This window comes from Neoarius graeffei, chromosome 7 (assembly GCF_027579695.1).
Source record: "Neoarius graeffei isolate fNeoGra1 chromosome 7, fNeoGra1.pri, whole genome shotgun sequence".
Lineage (NCBI taxonomy): Eukaryota > Metazoa > Chordata > Actinopteri > Siluriformes > Ariidae > Neoarius > Neoarius graeffei.
Genome location: NC_083575.1, coordinates 16,016,722 through 16,042,317, shown reverse-complemented (window position 1 = coordinate 16,042,317; position 25,596 = coordinate 16,016,722). Strand labels below are relative to the sequence as shown.

At 45.3% G+C, this 25,596-nt stretch overlaps 1 protein-coding gene across 1 annotated transcript in view; it reads left to right on the top strand.

Moving 5' to 3' along the window:
• The window catches only part of LOC132889128 (MAM domain-containing glycosylphosphatidylinositol anchor protein 1), a 700,848-nt gene that overhangs the window by 351,800 nt on the left and 323,452 nt on the right, over nucleotides 1–25,596 (top strand). Inside the window, exon 5 of the mRNA XM_060925323.1 lies at nucleotides 21,760–21,956. Within this exon, the coding sequence (XP_060781306.1) occupies nucleotides 21,760–21,956 (197 nt within the window). The remainder of the gene's footprint in view (nucleotides 1–21,759; nucleotides 21,957–25,596) is intronic.

The following is a 25,596-nucleotide window of genomic DNA, read 5'->3' as shown; positions in this document are numbered from 1 at the left end:
TTGCTGGTCTTGGTGCTGTGGCTTGTTGTCGCCGACAACGCCAACAGATACTGGCAAGAGCGTATAGATGAGGCGAGGCGCATAAGGCTTCATAATTCTCGTAATTCTCCTTCTTCCGGGTTTACAGATCCCAGCGTGCTCGCGGGGCGTGTGTGGGCATGTGAGGACACTCCTCCTCACCAATCAGTGCACAGGGGAGTGTCTCCTCACGGCCCTAGCCCCACTCAGCTTGGTTTGGCTCGCTTCAGCCCTACTCCAAAACCGTGCGAGTTTTGGGGGCTGAGCAGGGCTGAAGCGAGCTGAGTCGTGCTGTTCTTAGATAGTCAAAACGAGAGCCGTGTCGGGCTGAAGTGAGCTGAAGCGAGCTGAAGTGAGCTGAAAAAGGGTAGTGGAAAAGGGCCATATGTGACATCAAGTCATGTTTTGATCTGTTTATGCCATTGTCACTAAAAAAAGTCATAATTGCTATGACAAACCTTGAAGGAAAAAAAGTCCATGGCAACATGTGGAATGACATTGATGAGGAATGCCTGGATGCCTACATTGGTGTTCTTCTCCTTGCTGGAGTGTACAGATCCAGCAATGAGGCCACTGATAGTCTCTGGGATGCATCGATAGGCAGGAATCTTTTCCGGGCAACAATGTCACTTCAGACCTTTCGAATGATATCAAGAGTCCTCAGATTTGACAACAGAGACACGAGCAAAATCTGACAAGCTTGCTCCCATCAGGGATGTCTGGGAGAGATGGGTGCAACTCCTTCCACTGATGTTCAACCCAGGGCCAGAGGTGACAATAGATGACCGTTTTCTCCCTTTCCGTGGAAAATGCCTGTTCCGGCAATACATGCCCAGTAAGCCAGGCAAATATGGCATAAAAATCTGGGCATGCCTGGATGCCTACATTGGTGTTCTTCTCCTTGCTGGAGTGTACAGATCCAGCAATGAGGCCACTGATAGTCAACAGAAAAAAAAAAGACTTGTTTTTTGCCCTTTTCTTGAAGTAAATATATATGGGTCGAAATTGACCCGAAACACCATAGATGTTACTATAGTTGATAATATTAAAATTAAAATCTTTTTTTTTTGAACATTTAAGAGATGTGATCTAATACCCCTCAGTAATAGTCAGGTAACAGAACAACCTTTTATTTGTTTACATTATTCTCTTGAGGTTCATTTGACCACTTTCTTATATTGAAAATGAGGGGTATGCTGTTAAAAGAAAGGCCCAGGGGGCCACAACAAAAATATTAAAACCAATCTTTTCATGGATAAGGGAGCCTAACAAGGTAGCCAAGAGGTAAGAAACAAATTGGATGATAAATAATTGTTTTTAGGGTATTTTATGGCTGATTTAAGACACGGGTCAAAACCGACCCGTTAACATAAGAGATAGTAACAGAAAGCTAACACCAGAGGAAGGTTAAATATATATATATATATATATATATATATGTGTGTGTGTTACCTCTGGGTGATATTATTCGTAAGCATGGTATTAGTTTCCACTGTTATGCTGATGACACACAGTTCCTGCAAAACCTGATGAGAGACACCAGCTGAATAGAACTGAGGAATGTGTAAAGGACATTAGACACTGGATGCTTATTAACTTCCTTCTGCTTAACTCTGACAAGACAGAAGTACTTTTACTAGGACCACATGCAGCTAGAAGTAGGTTTTCTGATTACACAGTAACTCTGGATGTTTCTTCATGTGCAGCAGTATTATTTATAAAATACTACTGTTGACCTGTACTTGAGTGAACTTCTGGTCCTTTATGACCCACCATGTCTACTTAGATCAAAAGGGGCAGACTATCTGCTGATACCTCATATAGTGAAGGCTACATCAAGGGGCAGAGCCTTTTCTTACAAAGCCCCATAGTTATGGAACAGCCTTCCAAGTAGTGTTCAGGAATCAGACACAGTCTCAGCATTTAAGTCTAGGCTGAAAACATATCTGTTTCATGAAGCCCTTTGTTAATAGTGTTTATGAGGTAAAAAAGTAGATCTGGAGGGTCCTCAGACATAGAGTGTTTAGTAAACTGGGATGTTTGGATGCTGTCACTTGCTCACTCGAGTTTGTTGACAGTGTAGTGGTTGGCTGCTTTATGTCCCGGGGCGCCCTCATACCTGTGCTACCTTCTGGCTCTCCCCTTTTAGTTATGCTGTCATATGTGTTGCCAGAGTCCCTTATAGTAATGCATTTATGACTGAGGACTAAAGTTGACTTGCTAACTTTAGGACTGCAGTTGTCATGAACAGTTTTGCACTCAAGTTTCCATCAATGAAGAGTTATAACATCACCAAAACAGACTTCATGTTAAAACTGTTAAAAATGTTATAATGACATTGTCTGTTATCAGCCAAATGAGGATGTGTTCCCTTTTGAGTCTGGCTCCTCTCGAGATTTCTTCCTCATGTCATCTGAGGGAGTTTTTCCCTTGCCACTGTTGCCACAGGCTTGCTCATTGGGGATTAATTAGGGATAAAACTAGCTCATGTTTAAAGTCATTAAAATTCTCTAAAGCTGCTTTGCGACAATGTCTGCTTTTAAAAGCCCTATAAAAATAAACTTGACTTGACTATTGCCTCACAGCAAGAAGGTTCTGGGTTCAAGCACAGTGGCTAACAGGGGCCTTTTTATGTGGAGTTTGCATGTTCTCCCCATATCTGCGTGGGTTTTCTCTGGGTGCTCCTGTTTCCCCCACAGTCCAAAGACATGCAGGTGAGGCTAACTGGTGGCTCTAAATTGACCATAGGTGTGAATGTGAGTGTGAATGATTGTTTGTTTCTATGTGTCAGCCCTGTGATGATTTAGCGACTTGTCCAGGGTGTACCCCACCTCTCGCCCATAGTCAGCTGGGATAGGCTCCAACTTGCCCGTGACCCTGCAAAGGATAAACAATTACAGATAATGGATGGATAATATTATTATTATTATTATTATTATTATTATTATTATTATTATTATTATTATTATTATTATGTCATATTGTGGAATGCCCAAATTATTTTCTGTCCTCACCCACGGTGCAGCTGCAATAGACAATCATTCCCTCATCAGCCCCCCACACTTCTCTCTCTTTCTCTCTCTCTCACATACACATACAACTGAGATTCTTTCCATAAATGTGAAATAAATGTCTCTTAACACAAAAAAGTAGTCTGTTTATTATTAGGCTGCATCTGAATGCACATATTTCCAGAATATAAAAGCAAAAAGCAGGACGTAGGGTGACCAAGTACTCAGTTGGCAGGATGACCTGCTATACAAATGTACCACACTATCCCATACGTCATGGGATAATTTATGGGCTTAATGGAGCATCCAAAGAACCAAAGAAGAAGAATAATTCCCCCAGGGGTGTACAAATGCATCAGTCTCAATTGTTTAAACATTCAAAGATATATATATATATATATATATATATATATATATATATATAAATAATGTGGGAGGCACGGTGGTGTAGTGGTTAGCGCTGTCGCCTCACAGCAAGAAGGTCCAGGTTTGAGCCCCATGGCCGGCGAGGGCCTTTCTGTGCGGAATTTGCATGTTCTCCCCGTGTCCACGTGGGTTTCCTCTGGGTGCTCCGGTTTCCCCCACAGTCCAAAGACATGCAGGTTAGGTTAACTGGTGAATCTAAATTGACCGTAGGTGTGAATGGTTGTCTGTGGCTATGTGTCAGCCCTGTGATGACCTGGCGACTTGTCCAGGGTGTACCCTGCCTTTCGCCCGTAGTCAGCTGGGATAGGCTTCAGCTTGCCTGCGACCCTGTAGAAGGATAAAGTGGCTAGAGATAATGAGATGAGATTATATATATATATATATATATATATATAATCTAAATATATATATATATATGGGAGGCACAGTGGTGTAGTGGTTAGCGCTGTCGCCTCACAGCAAGAAGGTCCAGGTTCGAGCCCCATGGCCGGTGAGAGCCTTTCTGTGCAGAGTTTGCATGTTCTCCCCGTGTCCGTGTGGGTTTCCTCCGGGTGCTCTGGTTTCCCCCACAGTCCAAAGACATGCAGGTTAGGTTAACTGGTGAATCTAAATTGACCGTAGGTGTGAATGGTTGTCTGGGTCTATGTGTCAGCCCTGTGATGACCTGACGACTTGTCCAGGGTGTACCCCGCCTTTCGCCCGTAGTTAGCTAGGATAGGCTCCAGCTTGCTGGCGACCCTGTAGAACAGGATAACGCAGCTAGAGATAATGAGATGAGATGATTATATATATAATATTTATTTATTTCATATAATATGTGGGTAAATGTCATCTGTGAACATCCGGGTCAGAGGTCAGGTAAGATGGTAGCGGAGTCTCTCTGAATTGTGTCCATGCTACTTGCTCGTATTCTCATAGAACGTACTATATTGCCATGTACTATTTTCAGGTAGGAGGGACTTAATCGGTGTTAGTACATACTGAGAATTCGGATGCAGTCTTAGTCTTGGTAGTACATATCCTTGTGTATGAGCTGTTATCACACTGCAAAAAATGACATCTTAGCAAGTGAAAATATCTTGAAAATAGTTGAAAATAGTTGAAACTATCTAACATTTCCTATTAGAAGAATACAAGACACCAATTCTGAGATTATTTAACTTAGTTCTAGATTGCAACCAACTTATTCTAAGATGTCTTATCAAGTAAAAATATCTGTCAGTGCAGCAAGATAATTTCACTAGTATTAAGCAATTTTCTCCTCAAATTCAGTTTTCAATTTTTTGCAGTGCACAGTCACAATAAAGTATTAGGACAGGCACATTAATATGTTCCAGCCAGAACTCACTGTGCTGGAATCTGAAAATAATACACACCTTCTGACCAATCAGATTCAAGCATTCAGCTGTGCTGTGGCATAATATACAGTGCTCAGTGTAAATGAGTACACCCCCTTTGAAAAGTAACATTTTAAACAATATCTCAATGAACACAAAAAAATTTCCAAAATGTTGAACATTCACTACCTAGTGAATGTTGAAAAGACAAAGTTTAATATACCGTAACATTTGTTTAACTTACCATATAATGGGAAAAAGTAAGGTTAATAATATAACTTGGATGACACATTTTTCAGTTTTACTCAAATTAGGGTGGTGCAAAAATGAGTACACCCCACAACAAAAACTACTACATCTAGTACTTTGTATGGCCTCCATGATTTTTAATGACAGCACCAAGTCTTCTAGGCATGGAATGAACAAGTTGGCAACATTTTGCAACATCAATCTTTTTCCATTCTTCAACAATAACCTTGTAGCAAGTGTTCTAGGTGGGTGGAGCACAGAAGCACGGCAGGCCAGAACTGAGTTATCAAAACTCGTTTATTGTAGCTTTTCAGCTTTTAACTATACACGCACACATGCACACACACAGGTATCCAGGTCGGGAGTAGCCCCTTCCTCCGCACTCCCTCTCCTCTTATAGGACATGGTCACTGGGGAAGACACACAAATACAGGTTAATTCCCGTCAGGTGCAGTGATTCCGCCACTTACCTTCCCTGACTCCGCCCTCCATTCACAGACCGACGCTTGACCACGCCCCTGCTGCCACATACCCCCACCGCCCAACTCAGGCCAGGCAGCCGTCCGGCCTGCAGCTGACTCCCCCCCCCCCGACGGGAGAGGAAGTCCGCCACAACCATCTGCGCCCCCGGCCTGTGGACCACCTCAAACTTAAACGGCTGGAGTGCCAGATACCAACGGGTGATCTGCGCGTTGGCATCCTTCATGCGGTGGAGCCACTGCAGGGGCGCGTGGTCTGACCAAAGGGTGAAAGGGCACCCCAGCAGATAGTAGTGTAGGGCGAGAACCGCCCACTTGATGGCGAGGCATTCCTTCTCTATGGTGCTGTACCTGCCCTCGCGCACCGACAGCTTGCGGCTGATGTACAGCACTGGACGGTCCTCCCCCTCCACCTCCTGGGACAGAACAGCCCCCAGCCCTCTGTCCGATGCGTCCGTCTGTAAAACAAAGGGGAGAGAAAAGTCAGGGGAGTGTAACAGTGGCCCCCCACACAGTGCAGCCTTTACCTTAGAGAAAGCCCGCTGGCATTGCTCCGTCCACTGGACCGGATCTGGTGCCCCCTTTTTAGTGAGATCAGTCAGCGGGCTGGTGACGTCCGGATAATTAGATATAAACCTACGATAATAGCCAGCCAGCCCCAGGAACTGCCTCACCCCCTTTTTGGTCTTGGGCCTCGGGCAGGACACAATCGCTGCTGTCTTATTGATTTGGGGATGCACCTGCCCATTGCCCAAGTGGAAGCCCAGATACCGTACTTCCATCCGCACAATCACACACTTCTTCGGGTTGGCTGTGAGACCCGCTCACCTCAGCGACCCTAGGACGGCCCTCAGGTGTTTTAGGTGCCGCGGCCAGTCATTACTATAAATAATAATGTCATCCAAGTATGCGGCCGCATAGGTGGCGTGGGGGTGGAGGACCCTATCCATAAGCTGCTGGAACATAGCGGATGCCCCAAACAGCCCAAACAGAAGTGTGATGAACTGGTGTAAGCCAAACGGTGTGGAAAAGGCCGTTTTCTCTCGGGATAGTGGAGTCAAGGGGATCTGCCAATATCCCTTTGTCAAATCCAGTGTCGAATAAAAACGAGCCGGGCCTAGTTGATCGAGCAACTCGTCAATACGAGGTATTGGGTATGCGTCAAATTTAGACACCACGTTGACATTTCTATAGTCCACACAGAACTGGACTGACCCGTCGGCCTTGAGAACCAAGACCACCGGACTGCTCCAGTCACTTTGGGACTCCTCGACAATGCCCATTTCGAGTATGGTCTTGAGTTCTTCCCAAACCACCTTTTTCTTGTGTTTGGGCAGTCTGTAAGGGCGGCTGCACACTACCACCCCCGGGGGCGTCTCAATGTGGTGTTCTATGAGGTGGGTGTGGCCTGGAAGGGGCGAGAACACGTCAGAAAATTCTGTTTGCAACTGGGCGACCTCCGTGAGCTGGGTCGGGGAGAGGTGGGCTCCACAGGGGACTGGAGCGGTGGGTGATGCCAGTTTTCCCTTTTGAACCTCCGGCCCCAGCTCCGCCTTCTCAGGAACCACCGACACCAGCGCCATGGGGACCTCCTCCCTCCAACGTTTTAACAGATTGAGGTGGTATACCTGTAACGCCCCACCCTTGTCCATTCGCCTCACCTCATAGTCGATGTCCCCGACTCGCCGTGTGATCTCAAAGGGTCCTTGCCACCTGGCGATTAATTTAGACCTCGACATGGGCAATAACACGAGTATTTTGTCTCCCGGTGTGAATTCCCTAAGGTGCGTGCCCCTGTTGTACAGGCGGACTTGACGTTCTTGAGCCTGCCGCAAAATCTCCTGCGTTAGGTGTGTGAGTGTGTGGAGTTTTGCATGCAGGTCAATAACATATTGAATTTCATTTTTGCACGGGGAAGGTCCCTCCTTCCAATTTTCCCGCAGCACATCTAGGATGCCGCGTGGCTTACGCCCATATAATAATTCAAATGGGGAGAACCCCGTGGAGGCTTGTGGGACCTCTCGCACTGTGAAAAGCAGGGGTTCGAGCCATTTATCCTAGTTACGTGCGTCCTCGCTTACAAATTTTTAAATTATGTTTTTGAGGGTGCGATTAAACCGTTCGACTAAGCCGTCTGTTTGTGGGTGATAAACTCTGGTGCGGATCGGCTTGATTCCCAATAACCCATACAGTTCGCTCAGTGTGCGTGACATGAACGTAGTGCCTTGATCAGTCAGAATCTCTTTCGGGATTCCGACTCGGGAGATAACGTGGAAGAGCACTTCCACAATACTACGTGCGGAGATATTGCAGAGCGGCACCACTTCCCGATATCGTGTTGCATAGTCCACCAGAACTAAAATAAAGCCATACCCTTGTGTTGACCGATCTAGTGGCCCGACGAGATCCATCCCAATTCTTTCGAACGGGGTCTCGATTAATGGTAGAGGGCTCAAAGGCGCTTTTGGGATGGCCGCTGGATTTATTAACTGGCATTCGCGGCATGCTGTACACCACCTACGGACATCGCCGCGAATCCCTGGCCAATAGAACCGGGCCATTATTCGGGCTAGTGTCTTATCCTGCCCTATGTTTCCCGCCATGGGATTAAAGTGAGCCGCCTGGAATACCAATTCCTGGTGGCTCTTTGGGATCAAAAGTTGGGTTATTTGTTCCTTAGTTTGAGTGTCCTGCATCACTCGGTATAATCTATCCTTAAAAATGGAAAAATAGGGGAAGGACGGGGTGGCATTTGGCTGGAGCATTTGACCATCGATTACTCTCACTTGGTCAAACGCATGCTGCAGAGACTCATCTCGCGATTGTGCTAACGGAAAATCCACGAGGTATTCCCTGAGAGAGGGAGGAGGAGCCTGCTGCTCCTCACTCTGACGCGGTGATGACGTAGATGGCTCTGTGACAGCTGCTCCCGCCAATGCCACTCTGGGACCTCCCCCCGCTAAACTACGGCAGGACCCACTCTTCACTAAGTGCGTCATTAAATCCCGAAATCCCGGCCAATCAGTCCCCAAAATTATAGAGTGGGTGAGGCGAGGATTAACCGCCGCCTGAACTCTAAATTTCTCCCCTCGAAACAGAATGTGGACCGACACTAAAGGATAGTTGTGAACATCCCCGTGCACACACAACACCTTCACCAATTGTGCTCTCCCCAATGCCTCGTTTTGCACCAGGCTTTGGTGGATTGAGGTCTGATTACAGCCGGAATCCACCAAAGCCTGATACGTATCCCCTTGGATACTCACCGGTATGCGATATGCTCCGGTCCAATCGAGGGCGGTTCCTGGTGCGTCGGGGATCCGGACCACCACGCCCACCTCCATCGCCGAGCACTGATGCTGGAGGTGCCCCGGCTCCCTGCAGCGCCAGCACACCGGCCCGGGCTCTCTCTCTGCACCGGTGTTCTGGGTATCACTCACCTGAGGGGGGGGGGAAGACAGACACGGAAGTAGGAAACGGTAGGACACTGCGGGTGTGGCAGGCCAGCTGGGGTGGAGCCAGCCCCCGCCTCCATGGTGGGGGAATGGGGCAAGGGAGAGGAACAGAAGGGGGGAGGGAGAGGGGAGGGGAGACACGCTGTCCTGCCATTGGAACGGCCGCCATATGGTCCTCCGCCAGCTCAATGGCCTGATCCAGCAACGCCGGGCGATGGCACTGAACCCACTCCGCGGTTCCTTCTGGAAGTCGAGCGACGAACTGCTCCAGTGCCACCAGATCGATGATCTCCTCGGCGTCACGGTTGTTGGCCCTCAGCCACCGCTGGCAGGCATCCCGGAGTTGCTGGTTAAATGCGAATGGCCAGCCGACCTCCTCCAGGCGCAGCGCGCAGAAGCGCTGCCGCTGCTGCTCCGGAGTGCAACCCACGAGCTGGTGGACGGCCCTGCAGAGGTCTGCGTAGATCAGCCGGCTGTCAGCAGGGAGCTGTAGCGCGGCCAGCTGCATCTCGCCCGTGAGCAGGGGGAGGAGGCGCGCTGCGCGCTGTTCCACCGGCCAACCTCACGCCTCTGCTGCCTGCTCAAAGAGAGCGAGGAAGGCCTTGGGGTCGTCATGCGGGCCTATCTTCATCAGGGTGAGGTGGGAAGGGCCTGCAGCGGTAGAGGTGGTGGACCCTGCCGACGCGAGTAGATGCCGGAACGCCCAGCGATCTTCCTGCTGCGCCAGCACCAGGGCCTAGAACCTTTGCTCCTGTTCTTCCCGGAGGGTGACCAGCGCCTGGTGCTGGCTCTGTTGAGCCACGGCGAGGGCATGGATCAGGTCCTTGAAGGGGGAGGACTCCATGGGACTGTTCTCTCCTGCGCTCCGTCCCGGGTTTCAGCACCACTGTAGCAAGTGTTCTAGGTGGGTGGAGCACAGAAGCACGGCAGGCCAGAACTGAGTTCTCAAAACTCGTTTATTGTAGCTTTTCAGCTTTTAACTATACATGTACGCACACACACAGGTATCCAGGTCGGGAGTAGCCCCCTTCCTCCGCGCTCCCTCTCCTCTTATAGGGCACAGTTACTGGGGAAGACACACAAACACAGGTTAATTCCCGTCAGGTGCAGTGATTCCGCCACTTACCTTCCCTGACTCCGCCCTCCATTTACAGACCGACGCTTGACCACGCCCCCGCTGCCACAGACCTCTTTTAGTGACTGGATGCTGGATGGAGAGTGATGCTCAACTTGTCTCTTCAGAATTCCCCATAGGTGTTCGATTGGGTTCAGATCAGGAGACATACTGATCTGAATCATACCACTGAATACTGAGACATACTGAGACAATACTGAGACATACTGATCTGAATCATACCACTGACATACCACTGAATCATTTTCATCCTGTTCTTCTTCTTTAGAAATCCAACAGTGGCCTTAGATGTGTGTTTAGTCATGTTGGAAAAGTGTACGACGACCAAGGGCACGGAGTGATGGTAGCATCTTCTCTTTCAGTACATCTGTGAATTCATGATGCCATCAATGAAATGCAGCTCCCCGACACCAGCAGCACTCATGCAGCCCCACATAAGGACACTGCCACCACCATGTTTCACTGTAGCCACCATGCATTTTTCTTTGTATTCCTCTCCTTTGCGATGCCATACAGTTTAGAAGCCATCAGTTCCAAAAACATTTATCTTGATCTAATTACTCCAAAGTATAGAGTCCCAGTAGTCTTCATCTTTGTCAGCATGGGCCCTGGAAAACTCTAGGCAAGCTTTTTTGTGTCTAGGCTTTAGGAGAGGCTTCTTTCATGGACGGCATCCATGCATGCCATTCCTCTTCAGTGTACGCCGTATTGTGTCATGGGAAATAGTCACCCCAGTTTGGCTTTCTACTTCTTTAGATAACTGCAGTGAACTTGCATGCCAATTTTCTTCAACCCTTCTCATCAGAAGACACTCCTGTCAAGGTGTTAAATTCCATGGACAACCTGCGCATCTCTGTGAGATGGTTGCAGTTCCATCTTTCTTAAAGTTTTGTACCACTTTTGCTACAGTATTCTGACTGATAAGTAAAGCTTTGCTGATCTTCTTGTAGCCTTCACCTTTGTGGTGTAAAGAAATTATTTTCTTTGGAGAATTCTGAAGAGACAAGTTGAACATCACTCTCCATCCAGCATCCAGTCACTAAAAGAGGTCATTGTTGAAGAATGGAAAAAGATTGATGTTGCAAATTGTCGCCAACTTGTTCATTCCATGCCTAGAAGACTTGGTGCTGTCATTAAAAATAATGGAGGCCATACAAAGTACTAGATGTAATAGTTTTTGTTGTGGGGTGTACTCATTTTTGCACCACCCTAATTTGGAGTAAAACTGAAAATTTGCAATCTAAGTTATATGATTAACCTTACTTTCATGTTATAAGTTAAACAGATGTTATGTTAAACTTTGTCTTGTCAACATTTTGGAAATTGTTTGTGTTCATTGAGGATATTGTTTAAAATGTTACTTTTCAAAGGGGGTGTACTAATTTACACTGAGCACTGTAATTGAAATGCACTCAGGAAAAGATGTCAGACTTCAAATTACTGATCAACTAATACAACTACTGTATATGCAACCCCAAATATCAGTTGCAATAAAAAAAAAAGTCTTCATCTTTTGGCTGCCCCCGATTAGGGGTCGCCACAGCAGATCTTTCATGTCCATTGCTCCCTGTCTTCTGCATCCTTCTCTACCACACCTGCCACTTTCATGTCCTCTCTCACCACATCCATGTATCTCCTCTTTGGCCTTCCTTGTTTTCGTGTGCCTGGCAGCTCCATCCTCAACATTCTCCTTCCAACATGCTCTGCATCTCTTCTCAGGATGTGCCCATACCATCTCAGTCTCATCTCTCTTAGCTTAATTCCCAAGCTCTCCACATGTGCTGTCCCTCTGATGTGCTTGTTCCTTACCCTATCCAACCTTGTCAATCCCATCACAAACCTTAGCATCCTCAACTCTGCCACCTCCAACTTTGCCTCCTGTCTCTCTGTTAAGGGTACTGTCTCTAATCCATACATCACAGCTGGTCTCACTACTGTCTTATACATCTTACCTTTCACTTTTGCTGGGACTTTCCTATCACAAATGACTCCCGAAAGCCTTCTCCAACTGTTCCACCCTGCCTGCACTCTTTTTCTCACCTCACTATCGCAGCCCCCATTTTCCTGCACAGTTGACCCCAGGTACTTGAATTCACCAACTTTCTTTACATCTACTCCTGGTATCTTTACTACACTCTCATCCCCATTCTCATTGATGCACATGTATACCGCCATCTCTCCAAACCCAGCTCAACCTCCTTTCTACTTTCACCACATATCACAATATCATCCGCAAACATCATGTTCCATGGTGACTCTCGCCTCACTTCATCTGTCAAGCTATCCATCACTATGGCAAACAAGAAAGGACTCAAAGTAGATCCTTGATGAAGTGCCACCTTCACCTTGAACCATTCAGTCATTCCAACTGCACACCTCACTGCTGTTTTACTGTTCTCATACATGTCTTGCACTCTAATATACTTCTCATTCACTCCACACTTTCTCATACAATACCCATAACTCATCTCTTGGCACTCTATCATATGCCTTCTCCAGGTCTACAAATACACAATGTAGCTTTCCCTGGCCTTCCCTGTACTTCTCCATTAACATTCTTAAAGGAAAAATTGCATCCAACGTGCTTTTCCTTGGCATAAACCTGTACTGCTGTTCACAGATTGCTACCTCTCTTCTCAATCTCACCTCCAATATCCTTTCCCATAACTTCATGGTGTGGCTCATCAATTTTATCCCTCTGTAATCACTGTAGCTCTGTACATCTCCCTTATTATTGTATATTGGAACTAGCACACTGTTTCTCCATTCATTTGGCATTTTCTCATTCTCTAAGATCTCATTAAACAATCTCGTTAGGAACTCCACAGCCATCTTGCCCAAACATCTCCAAGCCTCAATCGGGATACCCTCTGGTCCGACTGCTTTCCCAGTCTTCATTCTTTTCATGGCTGCCTTCACCTCATCCTTACTAATCAGCTCTACTTCCTGATTTGCTGTCTCCAATGAATGTGACCTTTTCTCTCTTGGATTCTCCTCATTTAATAAATCCTCAAATTACTCTTTCCACCTTCTGAATACACTCTCTTTGTTTGTCAGCACATTTACATTTATATCTTTCATTACTTTTACCTGCTGTACATTCCTCGCTTCCTTGTTTCTCTGCCTAGCTAGCCTGTACAGGTCTTTCTCTCCTTCTTTGGTTGCCAGTCTTTTGTACAACTCCTGGTATGCATCTGCTTTCACCTTCGCTACTGCTCTTTTTGCCTTCTGCCTCGTTTCTCTGTATAACTGCCTGCTTTCCTCATCTCGCTGATTGTCCCAATTCTTCTTTGCTCACCTCTTCTCTTTTATAATTTCCTGCACTTATTTGTTCCACGACCATGGCTCCTTGTCTTCTTTCCTCCTTCTCGATGGCCACCCTAGCACCTTCCTTGCTGCTTCTCTGACTAGTATAGCAGTAGTATCCCAATCTTCTGGCAGACTTCCATTACCGCTCAATGCTCATCTCATTTCTTTCCTAAACTCCTCCTGATGTTCAACCTCTTTTAATTTCAACCACTTAATCTTTGGCTCCACTATTTCACGCTTCCTCTTTTTCACTTTCAAGTTCATGCTGCTCTTTTTTCTCGAAGTATGTATTGACTATTGCCAAATTCATCCTCTTTGAAAAATCAACCACCATTTGCCCTTCCACATTTCTCTCTCTTCCACCATATCTGCCCATCATGTCCTCATCTCCTCTGTTTCCCTCGCCAACATCCATCCATCCATTACCTGTAGCTGCTTATCCTGTCTTACAGGGTTGCAGGCAAGCTGGAGCCTATCCCACCTGACTATGGGCGAGAGGTGGGGTACACCCTGGACAAGTCACCAGGTCATTGCAGGGCTAACACATAGAAACAGACAACCATTCACGCTCACATTCACACCTATGGTTAATTTATAGCCACCAATTAGCCTAACCTGCATGCCATTGGACTGTGGGGGAAACCGGAGCACCCAGAGGAAACCCATGCAGACACGGGGAGAGCATGCAAACTCCACACAGAAAGGCCCTCGCCGGCCGCTGGGCTTGAACCCAGGACCTTCTTGCTGTGAGGTGACAGTGCTAACCACTACACCACTGTGCCGCCCCTCGCCAACATGTCCGTTGAAATCTGCTCCTATCAGCACACCCTCCTTCCTCGGTATACTTTCTACCACTTCATCCATCTTTTCCCAGAAATACTCTTTCTCTTCATTCTCACATCCAACCTGTGCGGCATACACACACACACACACAACATTGATTACCACTCCTTGAATCTCCAACTTCATACCTATCACTCTGTCTGACACCCTCTCCACATCAATCACATTGTTGACCAACTCTCCCCTCAAAACAATACCAACACCATTTCTCTTTCCATCAACTCCATAACAAAACAACTTGCATCCACCTCCAATGTTCTTGGCCTTGCTTCCCTTCTACCTCGTCTCCTGCACACACAAAATGTCCAACTTCCTTCTCTCCATCATACCTGCTAACTCTCTCGCTCTACCAGTCAATGTTCCCACATTCAGTGTTCCTACCCTCAATTCTAAGCTCCTTCCCTTCCATCTTTCATGCTCTCTCCTAACACCCCTCCCCCCTCTCTTTCTCCTTCTCTGTTTTGGCACAATAGTAGCATACTTTCCACCGGCATCCTGTTGACCAATAGTACTGGAGGCGGCTGTTGTTAACCTGGGCCCCAACCGATCCGGTATGGTATCTCTCTTTTCAATCCGCATGTTAGAATTGGAGGGCGGCACGGTGGTGTAGTGGTTAGCACTGTCGCCTCACAGCAAAAAGGTCCAGGTTCGAGCCCCGTGGCCGGCAAGGGCCTTTCTGTGCAGAGTTTGCATGTTCTCCCTGTGTCTGTGTGGGTTTCCTCCGGGTGCTCCGGTTTCCCCCACAGTCCAAAGACATGCAGGTTAGGTTAACTGGTGACTATAAATTGACTGTAGGTGTGAATGGTTGTCTGTGTGTCAGCCCTGTGATGACCTGGCGACTTGTTCAGGGTGTACCCTGCCTTTCACCCATAGTCAGCTGGGATAGGCTCCAGCTTGCCTGCAACCCTGTAGAACAGGATAAAGCGGCTAGAGATAATGAAATGATATATATATATATCTATATATATATATATATTTTTTTTTTGCAATAAAAAACAATAATAAAAAAAAACTGTTCTAGTTTCTTCATATGTCAATCATTTTGGCATTCACTGCAGGTGCAAATGTGTTGTGTGCTTCTGCATTGTCTTCAAGATACTCTCATGGCCTATTCAATATGCAATGACTCATTTTCGAGCTCACTTGGGTCATGTGATCATGCCGCCAAAAATGACCCAGAGCCTGATCTTTCAAACCCAGCAAATCAGTCTCTCTCCTTGTTCATTCCAGTCAGTCTGTCACTCACTCTTCTTTTTTTTTTTTTTGTTAAATGCAGGCCATCTCCTGTGATTTATGAATCAGTTGATTTGCTCATTGTGGTAGTATGGCATGAATCTCAATATCAACAGCTACTGTATATCATTCATGCCACTGACCTAATCAAGTTTTGTCCACCATCTGAAGTGTGTGACTTGAATCGAAAACTGGCACTTTGGAGAAGCAATTTAGGTCATCCTTTAGGGTGTTTATTATCGCTCACTTTTACTCCTCCCTTAGATTTAGACTTTGCTTGTCTTGTTCCATTTTTCTGTGATCATGTGTGTATTTCCCTGTGAGATCTTTGCTCATGCTTGAACAACTCCTCACTGCATGCTCATTTCCATCTACGCATTTTTTTCTTTTTTATTAATTACACACATGCTCTGGAGAGCATGAACATGGATACACATGCTTTATCTCTTGTGGATACCCATGCACATGTATACACACACACACAAACACACACACACACAACTTCATCTCTTTCTCATTCTCTTCACACTTTATCACTGCACCTCTGAATTGCCTCAATTATTCTGTCATTCAGTAGCTGTTGCAATGAAGCTACACAAGTACAATATCACAAACACAGCATATGGCCGTGGGACTCTTTTTGACATTGGCAACACTTTTTTCTGTAAGTTAAACCCGGCACATGCTAAGGAGCTACATGATCTCGGCCTACTCCGTCGGCCCGCTTTGACATCGACCCCCACTACTGCTGCACACCCACAGAGGAAGCGCTGTAGGTGGTGCGAGAGGAGGCAGAAGCAGGGAAAGCGTGGGGGTATCTGGGCCAGGCTAATGGCTAATCCACACAAGCCGGCTATACCGTCCATCGTACTCGCTAATGCATGCTCCTTGATTAACAAACTGGACTATATACACCTTTTGAGAGCGACCCAGCAGGCTGTGAGAGAGTGCTGTTTTTGTGTTTATGGAAACATGGCTCAACAATGGCATACCGGACTCCGCCATCCAGCTCGACCAGCTAACATGCTACCGAGCAGACAGAGCTCTCATTGAAGGTGGCAAGACCCGCGGCAGCGGGGTCTGTGTTTACATCAGGGATGCTTGGTGTCAGGACGCTGAGGTAGTTTGCAGACACTGTTCACCCCTTGTGGAGTTTATGATCATCAAGTGCCGGCCCTTCTATCTACCAAGGGAGTTTTCTGCCATCCTGCTTGTTGCAGTTAACATTCCTCCCAGCTGCAACAACAACGATAGGGACAAGGCACTGAGTGAACTGTACTGCACCATCAGTGACCAACAGACAGCCCATCCAGAGGGACTTCTCATCATAGCTGGAGAGTTCAACCATGCAAATCTCAAAACAGTGTTTCCTCAGTTACATCAACACATTGACTTTGCAACACGGGGAAACAACACACTGGACCTGGTTTACACGACACTGAGAAGAGCATACAAGGCCTCCCCCATCTTGGTGCTTCAGACCACATCACTGTTATGCTAATGCCAGCATACAGGCCGAAGGTCAAAGTCACCAGACCGGTCCAGAAGCAGGTATGGGTGTGGCCAGAGGGTGCTTCCTCAGCACTTCAGGACTGCTTTAACATCACAGACTGGGACATGTTTAAGCAGGCAGCCACTTACAACCACAGATCAACATCCAGGAGTATTCAGACACTGTTACAGCCTACATTAGTAAATGCATTGATGATGTCATGGACATTAAGACCATCACAGTACGGGCCAACCAGAAACCATGGCTGATGGGGGAAGTCTATCAGTTACTGAAAGCCCGGAACGCTGCTTTCAGAGCAGGTGATGAGGCTGGTCTGAGATCAGCAAGAGCCAACTTGTCCCATGGCATCAGACTAGCAAAGAGGCAGTACAGCAGCAGGATAACCCATCATTTCACTGACAGCAGAGACACAAGGAGCCTGTGGCAGGGGAAACAGACCATCACGGACTATAAATCTCAACCACAGACCTGTGACAAGGACATCACTCTGCTGAACAGTCTAAACAACTTCTTTGGAAGGTTTGAAGCCGACAACAGCATGCCTGCACAGAAGACACCACCCCTTCCAGATGACCAGGTGCTGTCCCTTTCTCCAGCCAATGTGAGGAGATCCCTCTCCAGGATCAACACCCGCAAAGCTGTAGGACCTGACAACATTCCAGGTCGTGTGCTAAAGGACTGTGCAGAGGAGCTCACAGATATCCTCACAGACATCTTCAACACCTCCCTGAGCCAAGCTGTTGTCCCCACCTGCTTCAAGAGCACCACCATCATCCCTGTTCCAAAGAAGGCCTCTCCATCCTGCTTCAATGACTACCGCCCTGTGGCACTGACCCCCATCATTATGAAGTGCTTCGAGCGGTTAGTCATGCAGCACATCAAATCCATCCTTCCTCCCTCCATGGACCCGTAACAATTTGCATATCGGGCCAATTGGTCCACTGATGATGCAATCTCCACCGCTCTCACTCAGCTCTCACTCACCTGGACACTAAGGACTCTTACATGCGGATCCTGTTCTTAGACTTTAGTTCAGCATTTAACACAATCAACCTCCAGCAGCTGATACAGAAACTGGACTGTCTAGGACTTAACACCTCCCTCTGCAACTGGTTGCTGGACTTCCTGACTGGAAGACCACAGGCAGTCCGGGTCAGCAGCAACACATCCAGCACCATCATACTGAACACAGGGGCCCCCCAAGGTTGTGTTCAGCCCCCTTCTCTTCACCCTGCTGACCCACGACTGCACACCAACACACAACAGCAACCTCTTCATCAAGTTTGTGGATGACATGACTGTGGTGGGACTCATTAACAACAATGATGAGTCATACTACAGGGATGAGGTGAGCCAACTGGCCACGTGGTGCAGAGACAACAATCTCTCTCTTAATGTGGAGAAGACGAAGGAGATGGTTGTCGACTTCCGGAGAGCCTCCAGCCAGCATCCTCCACTGACCATCAATGGTGCCGCTGTGGAGAGTGATCAGCACCAAGTTCCTGGGTGTGTACCTCACCGAGGATCTCTCTTGGAGCAGCAACACCGCATCGCTGGCCAGGAAAGCTCAGCAGCGCCTCTACTTCCTCCGCAGACTGAAAAGAGCTAGAGCACCAGTCCCTATCATGCACACCTTCTACCGCGGAACCACCGAGAGCATCCTGACCAGCTGCATCACTGTGTAGTACGGCAGCTGTACTACATCCTGCCGGAAGACCCTGCAGCACATAGTGAGAGCAGCTGAGAAGATCATCGGTGTCCCCCTACCCTCCCTTCAGGATATTTACAACACACACCTGGCCCGCAGAGCACTCAGCATTGTGGGTGACTCCACCCATCCCAACCACCACTTCTTCAGCCTCCTGCTTTCTGGGAGGAGAATGAGAAGCCTCCTGGCGAGAACCAGCAGACTGAGAGACAGCTTCATCCACCAAGCCGTCAGTTCAGCATTTAACACAATCATCCCCCAGCAGCTGATCCAGAAACTGGGCTGTCTAGGACTTAACACCACTCAGCATTGCGGGTGACTCCACCCATCCCAACCACCACTTCTTCAGCCTCCTGCCTTCTGGGAGGAGAATGAGAAGCCTCCGGGCGAGAACTCCCTCCCCGGCCAGTACCCCCTTCCCTTAAATACACAAACCAAATGTCACCAGCCACTTTAACGAACTTTAACGAAATTCAATTGCACTATGTAAAAACTGTTTACAATACTGTTTACACATTATATTTTTTATTTAATTGCACTATATAAAAACTGTTTACAACACTGTTTACACTTTATACATCTTTTTATCTTTGATAGACTTCACTGCTATACTGTTTACTGTATACTGTCATATCTGCCATATTTATACTTATGCTGTAAATTCTGCTCATACTGCCATATTTATTTATATTTATACTGATAATTCTGTTTATATTGTGCTATTTTGCCCTGCTATACTGTCAGACTGCTGTTCCTGTTTACATTGTTCGTTCTGTTTATATCGTCATTCGTCACATTTAAATTTATACTGTTAATTCTGTTCACACTGCCACATTTGCCATATTTATACTTTCTGGATTGCCACTGTCTTTTCTTAGATAGCTTTAGTTTGTGTGTGTATATATACCCCTTTTTTTAAAGTTTATATCTTTTACCTATATTTTATATTTCATGTTTATTACTGTTTGCACCGCAGATAAGAGGGAAACGCAATTTCAATTCTCTGTATGTCCTGCACATATGGCATTATTGATAATAAAGTTGACTTGAACTTGAACTTGATATGGGAGTGGCAATTAAATTAAACATTTCACCTGTTTTGCTGTTATTGCTTAAATGGGAGTTTTCTTTCATGGACCAGTTAACATCTCATCTCATTATCTCTAGCCGCTTTATCCTTCTACAGGGTCGCAGGCAAGCTGGAGCCTATCCCAGCTGACTACGGGCGAAAGGCGGGGTACACCCTGGACAAGTCGCCAGGTCATCACAGGGCTGACACATAGACACAGACAACCATTCACATTCACACCTACGGTCAATTTAGAGTCACCAGTTAACCTAACCTGCATGTCTTTGGACTGTGGGAGAAACCGGAGCACCCGGAGGAAACCCACGCGGACACAGGGAGAACATGCAAACTCCACACAGAAAGGCCCTCGCCGGCCACGGGGATCGAACGCGGACCTTCTTGCTGTGAGGCGACAGCGCTAACCACTACACCACCGTGCCGCCCACCAGTTAACATATGAAAAGGTAATTTGTTTGGGAAAACAAAACATCAGTGGAAACACGACCAGAAGATGACTGTTTCTGTTCAAGATTCAAGAACTATATTGATCTATGCACAAGCAGCCTTGTAAATTAGGATCCGAATTTCTTACACAAACTTACAGTTAGTTAATTTTTTTAAAAATCAGAAATTCATCCATCCAGCCATCCATCCATCAATCAATCCCTCCATCCATCCATTTTCTATACCGCTTATCCATCAGGGTCATGGGGGAAGCTGGAGCCAATCCCAGCTAATTTCAGGCAAGAGACGGGGAAAAAATCAGAACTCAAATAGTCTAAATATTCAACAAGCATAAATCACGATTCATACCATCAACAACAACAAAAAAAAATGCAGTCCACAGAGATCAACATGAACGTCTTAATAAACAGTCATGGATTTTAAGTATAGACATTCAGAACTGAGGCTGAATAGGCAGTTGCAAGTCGAGTTCAGTAAGTTATCATCTGAGATCAGTAAGTTATCAACATTGACATTCTGAACATGGTGCATGGTGTAGTAGATCATTAATGTGTTAACTTTCTTAAGCTTACTTATGGTTTATTTCAAGTTTCAAGTTTAAATTCTAACTGATACATTTTGATTTTTGTAATTAATCCATAACTTAGTAGTAGTAGTCCTGTAAGAAAATAACAGACCATCACAGGAAATCACCAGATTTCAGTTCATGTTAAAAATAACAACATAATATCTAAAAGTACTGAGATTTTAATTTGAAAATAATGTCATCACCTTTTCATCACAATATATAAGATTCAACATGACATACAGTACCAGTCAAAAGTTTGTACACCCCTATTCTTTCATCGTTTTTTCTGTATTTTTACACTTTTCTACATTGTAAAACAATACTGAAGACATCAAAACTATGAAATAACATATGGAATCATGTGGTAAACAAATACAGTGTTAAAAAACCTAAATATATTTCATATTTTAGATTCTTCAAAGTAGCCAGCATTTACCTTGATGACACTTTGCACAATATTAGCATTATCTTAACCAGCTTCATGAGGTAATCAGCTGGAATGCTTTTCAATTAACAGATGTGCCTCATCAAAAGTTAATTAGTACAATTTCATGCCTTCTTAATGTGTTTGAAATCAAAGAGTAAATAGTAAATAATAAAAATGCAGTAAATAGCCCTATTCCACAACTGTAGTAATTCATATTATGTCAATAACTGCTCAACTAAGTAAAGAGGAACAACATCCATCATTACTTTAAGACATGAAGTGTCTCTTAATTAATAAAAATAAAGAAAAAACATTGAATTAGAAGACATAGCCAGACTTTTGTCTGATGCTATATAAAAAAAAAGAAAAAAAACCCCTATGTCTACAGAAACCCATACACATCCACTCAGTCGATCACAGAGCCCTGGTCAGTGTGATATTCATTGTATTCCCCTATGATGTCAATAAGAAATAATCTAGACTATTAATCATGTTCTCTGTTTGTTTGCTGTAGATTTGGATAAACCCATCCTCACAGTCCACCAGACTATCAGTGATGTGAGAGGCAACTACTACCAGGAGAAGACGGTGTTCCTACGCTGCACCGTCAACTCCAACCCTCCAGCTCGCTTTATCTGGAAACGAGGCAATGTTCCCATCGAACAGAGCAAAGACAACGGTGTGGACATCTATGAACCTTTATACACACAGGTACATGATGGCCACATGCATACACAACATTCCAGCAACTCTCATTTTTTTGTTTTTGTTTTCTAAAAAACAATTATATGAGAAGGGAAACAAGAAAAAAAAATTAATGCTGTTTTGATAAGCTGCTAAACGGATGCTCATGATTGCACACTAAGGCTGAATGGAAAGTTTCAAAGAAAAAGGGTTTGTTTTTGTTTTGTGTGTGTGTGTGTGTGTGTGTGTGTGTGTGTGTGTGTGTGTGTGTGTGTGTGTTGCAAGAAAATTCTCATGGCTTGAGTTTGTTTGGTCTGGTGTGTGTGTGTGTGTGTAGTCATCCAAACAGAACTCCTAAATGCTGCAACTTGTCATTGTCTTCTTTGCCTGTCTGCAATTAGTGTGGAATAAAACACAGATTATGTTGTTATGGTGAAAAAAATTGATGTCAGTGTGATGTGATGCCACTCCAAAGATGATTATTTTCCAACAACAGCATGACCAAGAGCATGTAGTCATATACTACAGCTGTTTGGCAGTGCAAACAATTTTGATTTATGAAAAACAATAAGTATGAAGATCATCTGTAATCATGGAACTAGAAAAACAAGTATGAGTCAAAACCAGGAAGTGTCTCAAGGAACTTGATGCAAGGAAACTAGGAATAACCAATCATAATCAAGAATGCAACAGTGGTGTGTTATAAGTACAACTTTATATGGAGAGGCATTTATTCAAAGTCCCATTCCTTTGTTTACAGAAACCGTTCCAAAAGCATGTTTGCAAAGAACTTGCAGAGCTCAGGTACAAGACTATCTGCATCTGTACAACAGGTGCAGACTAGTTTAAAGATGTTCAGGGAGTGAAATCTTGGCATGAAAACAGTGGAGATGGTGCATGGACAAGCAGGTCCCCCTTTGAAATAGAGTTTTGCACTATTTGAGGTGTTAGTTGTCCTAGAAAGGTTTTTCTTCTATCTTCTTTAAAAATGGTGAAATAAGGCACATTGGCCAGAAGAGTTCTTTAGTTTGGCCACCCCCACTACCCAGTATAATCCACATCAGGTTTGACGATTGGGGTCCCCCCTATGCTGTCTTGCCCATCTGGCCTGCCGGCGATCTTCAAGGTTGCATTCTGAGGGCACTTTTCCCTGACAGATGTTGGAGCACCAGGACTTTCTGTCAAGGGCAATATCATGCCAGTCTTTGTTGAAGCCAAAAGCCTTGAAGTCATCTTTTACACAGTCTTTCTAGCGTTTCTTCAGTTAACCCCTTGGCCTTGAACCCTGCACTAACTCACCAAAGAGAAGTTGCTTCGGCATCCGGGTGTCGTCCATTCTGCAGACATGGCCCAACCAGCGGGGCCTAATGCCTCAGATGATCATCTCTACAGTGGTTAATTTTGCATGCCTGAGGACCTCAGTGTTCATGATGTGATGCCACTACTTGATGTTGAGCAAGCAATGTAAGGACCATTGATGGAACACCTCTAAAATGTGGAACTGCTTGGCGAGTGTCGGCCAGGTTTCACTTCTGTAGAGTAGTGTTGGAAGAATGATGGAGTTATACATCTTCAGCTTGGTTGAAATGGACAAGCCATCCCTGCTCCAGCATCTAGAGTTGAGGGAGTGAAAGGCGAACACAGCATGACTTATCCGTTTCCTGATTTCAGGCATGAGGTCACTGTCATCTGCTAGTTCTCCTCCAAGGTAGGTAAAGCTATGCGCTCTCTACAACTGGAAGTTGTCAAGTAGGATCGGGTGATGGTTCGGAGCACTGAGCATGCATGAATTCTGTTTTGAGCTTACTGATGTTGAAGCTCCATGATTTGCATGAGTCATGCAATGCTGTGGCTGCGTTTTGAACAGAGTCTTGGGTGGAAGTGCATAGCACTGCATCGTCAGCATATAGAAAGTCACTAAGCCTAGACGTTGTAGTGGACTTAGACTTAAGGCAGTGCAGGTTGAACAGCTTGCTGTCCCATCTTGTGGCGTATGTCCAGGCCAAAGTCCAGGATTGACTTGTGAGCATGACAAAGAACATAGGAGAAGAACAGGATGAATAGGGTTGGTGCCAAGATACATCCCTGCCTCAGACCGCTGGTAATCTCAAAGGGGTCTGTTAACTCCCCACTGATGCAGACTTTGGCGTGCATACCATCATGGAAGCTTCTGATGATGTTAACGATTTTGGGCGGGATGCCAATCTTGAGCAAGATGTTCCACATGAGTGTTCTGTCTACACTGTCGAAAGCTTTGACAAGGTCGATAAAGATGATATGGAGCTGCCGGTTCTGCTCGTGATACTTTTCCAGCATTTGATGCATACAGAACATCATGTTATTTGTTGAGGCAATATAGTGTTCAGGGAGTGAAATCTGGGCATGAAAACAGTGGAGATGGCACATGGACAAGCAGGTTCCCCTTTGAAATAGAGTTTTGTACCATTTGAGGTGTTATCCTAAAAAGAAGGTTTTTCTTCTATCTTCTTTAAAATGGTGAAATAAGGCACATTGGCCAGAAGAGTTCTTTAGATTGTCCACCAAGAACATGTTAAAAAAAAGTCGAACAGCTTGATGAATCTAGAACCATTGAAATCATTAACCTTCCAAAGAAACCCTGAGGAACCCTTGCTTCTGTGTAAAAACAAAGACAGATAAAAGCATAGATAACATACCAAAAACTGTGATCTTAGGTGGGAGGCATGATGGACACCTCGCTGGGTTACTGTCTCCCGTGTCCTCAAGGGTTTCCTTTGGGTACTCTGGTTTCCATTCACTTCCCAGAAACATGCCCAGTATTCCTGGAGTGGCTCTGGATCCACCTTGACCCTGACCAGGATAAAGCAAATGCTGAAAATGAATAAATAAATTAATCTGATATTGGGTCATGACTGAGTCATGTGTGGTGTGGTCTCTGCAGGGTCAGGCAGCAAGGAGACTTGGGAAATGAATGATGAACATGATGTAAAAACCATTAAAGACCAGTTTGTGAGAAAGAAGTGGGAAGAGAAAGAGAATTAAGGACTTTATAATGCATCATTTTAATGACAGTGATTCATATGGAGTTGGAGTCTGGGAGATATTTAATATTCACAAAACCTCCAAGTGTGTGAATGATTTTTTTTTCTCAAAAAGTAAGCAACATCATGCTATCAATATGCCATATGACCATGTTGTCAGTGATCATATCACAAACCATGGCACAAGTGGTGTGCTGCCTGATTTTATTTTGAGATACAATGATATTGATATACTATGCGAGTTTACCATGATACATAGCAAGGGAAAAAATGAACAGTGGATTACATCAGTATTCATCCACCCCTTAAATTTTTGTAGTGTTGCAACCTGGAACTATACAAAAAAGATAGGTCAAAAATAATTAATCTACACAACAGTGAGTGGAAACTATTTTTGTTCACAGTTATTTGTAAATAAAAACAATAGAAGTTGTGATTGCATAAGCATTCATCCCCATTGCTGTGAAACCCATAAATTACTTTTGGTGCAGTCATCATCAGAAGAGCTGCTGATTTTGGTGGATGATTTTGTCTAAACACAGTTGCAGTTGTGCCATATTCTATTATTAGCATAATGAAATCAGTGGTACACCATGGCATGTGACAAGTTTGAGATCTTTTTTCATAACCAAACCATGTGTTGACAC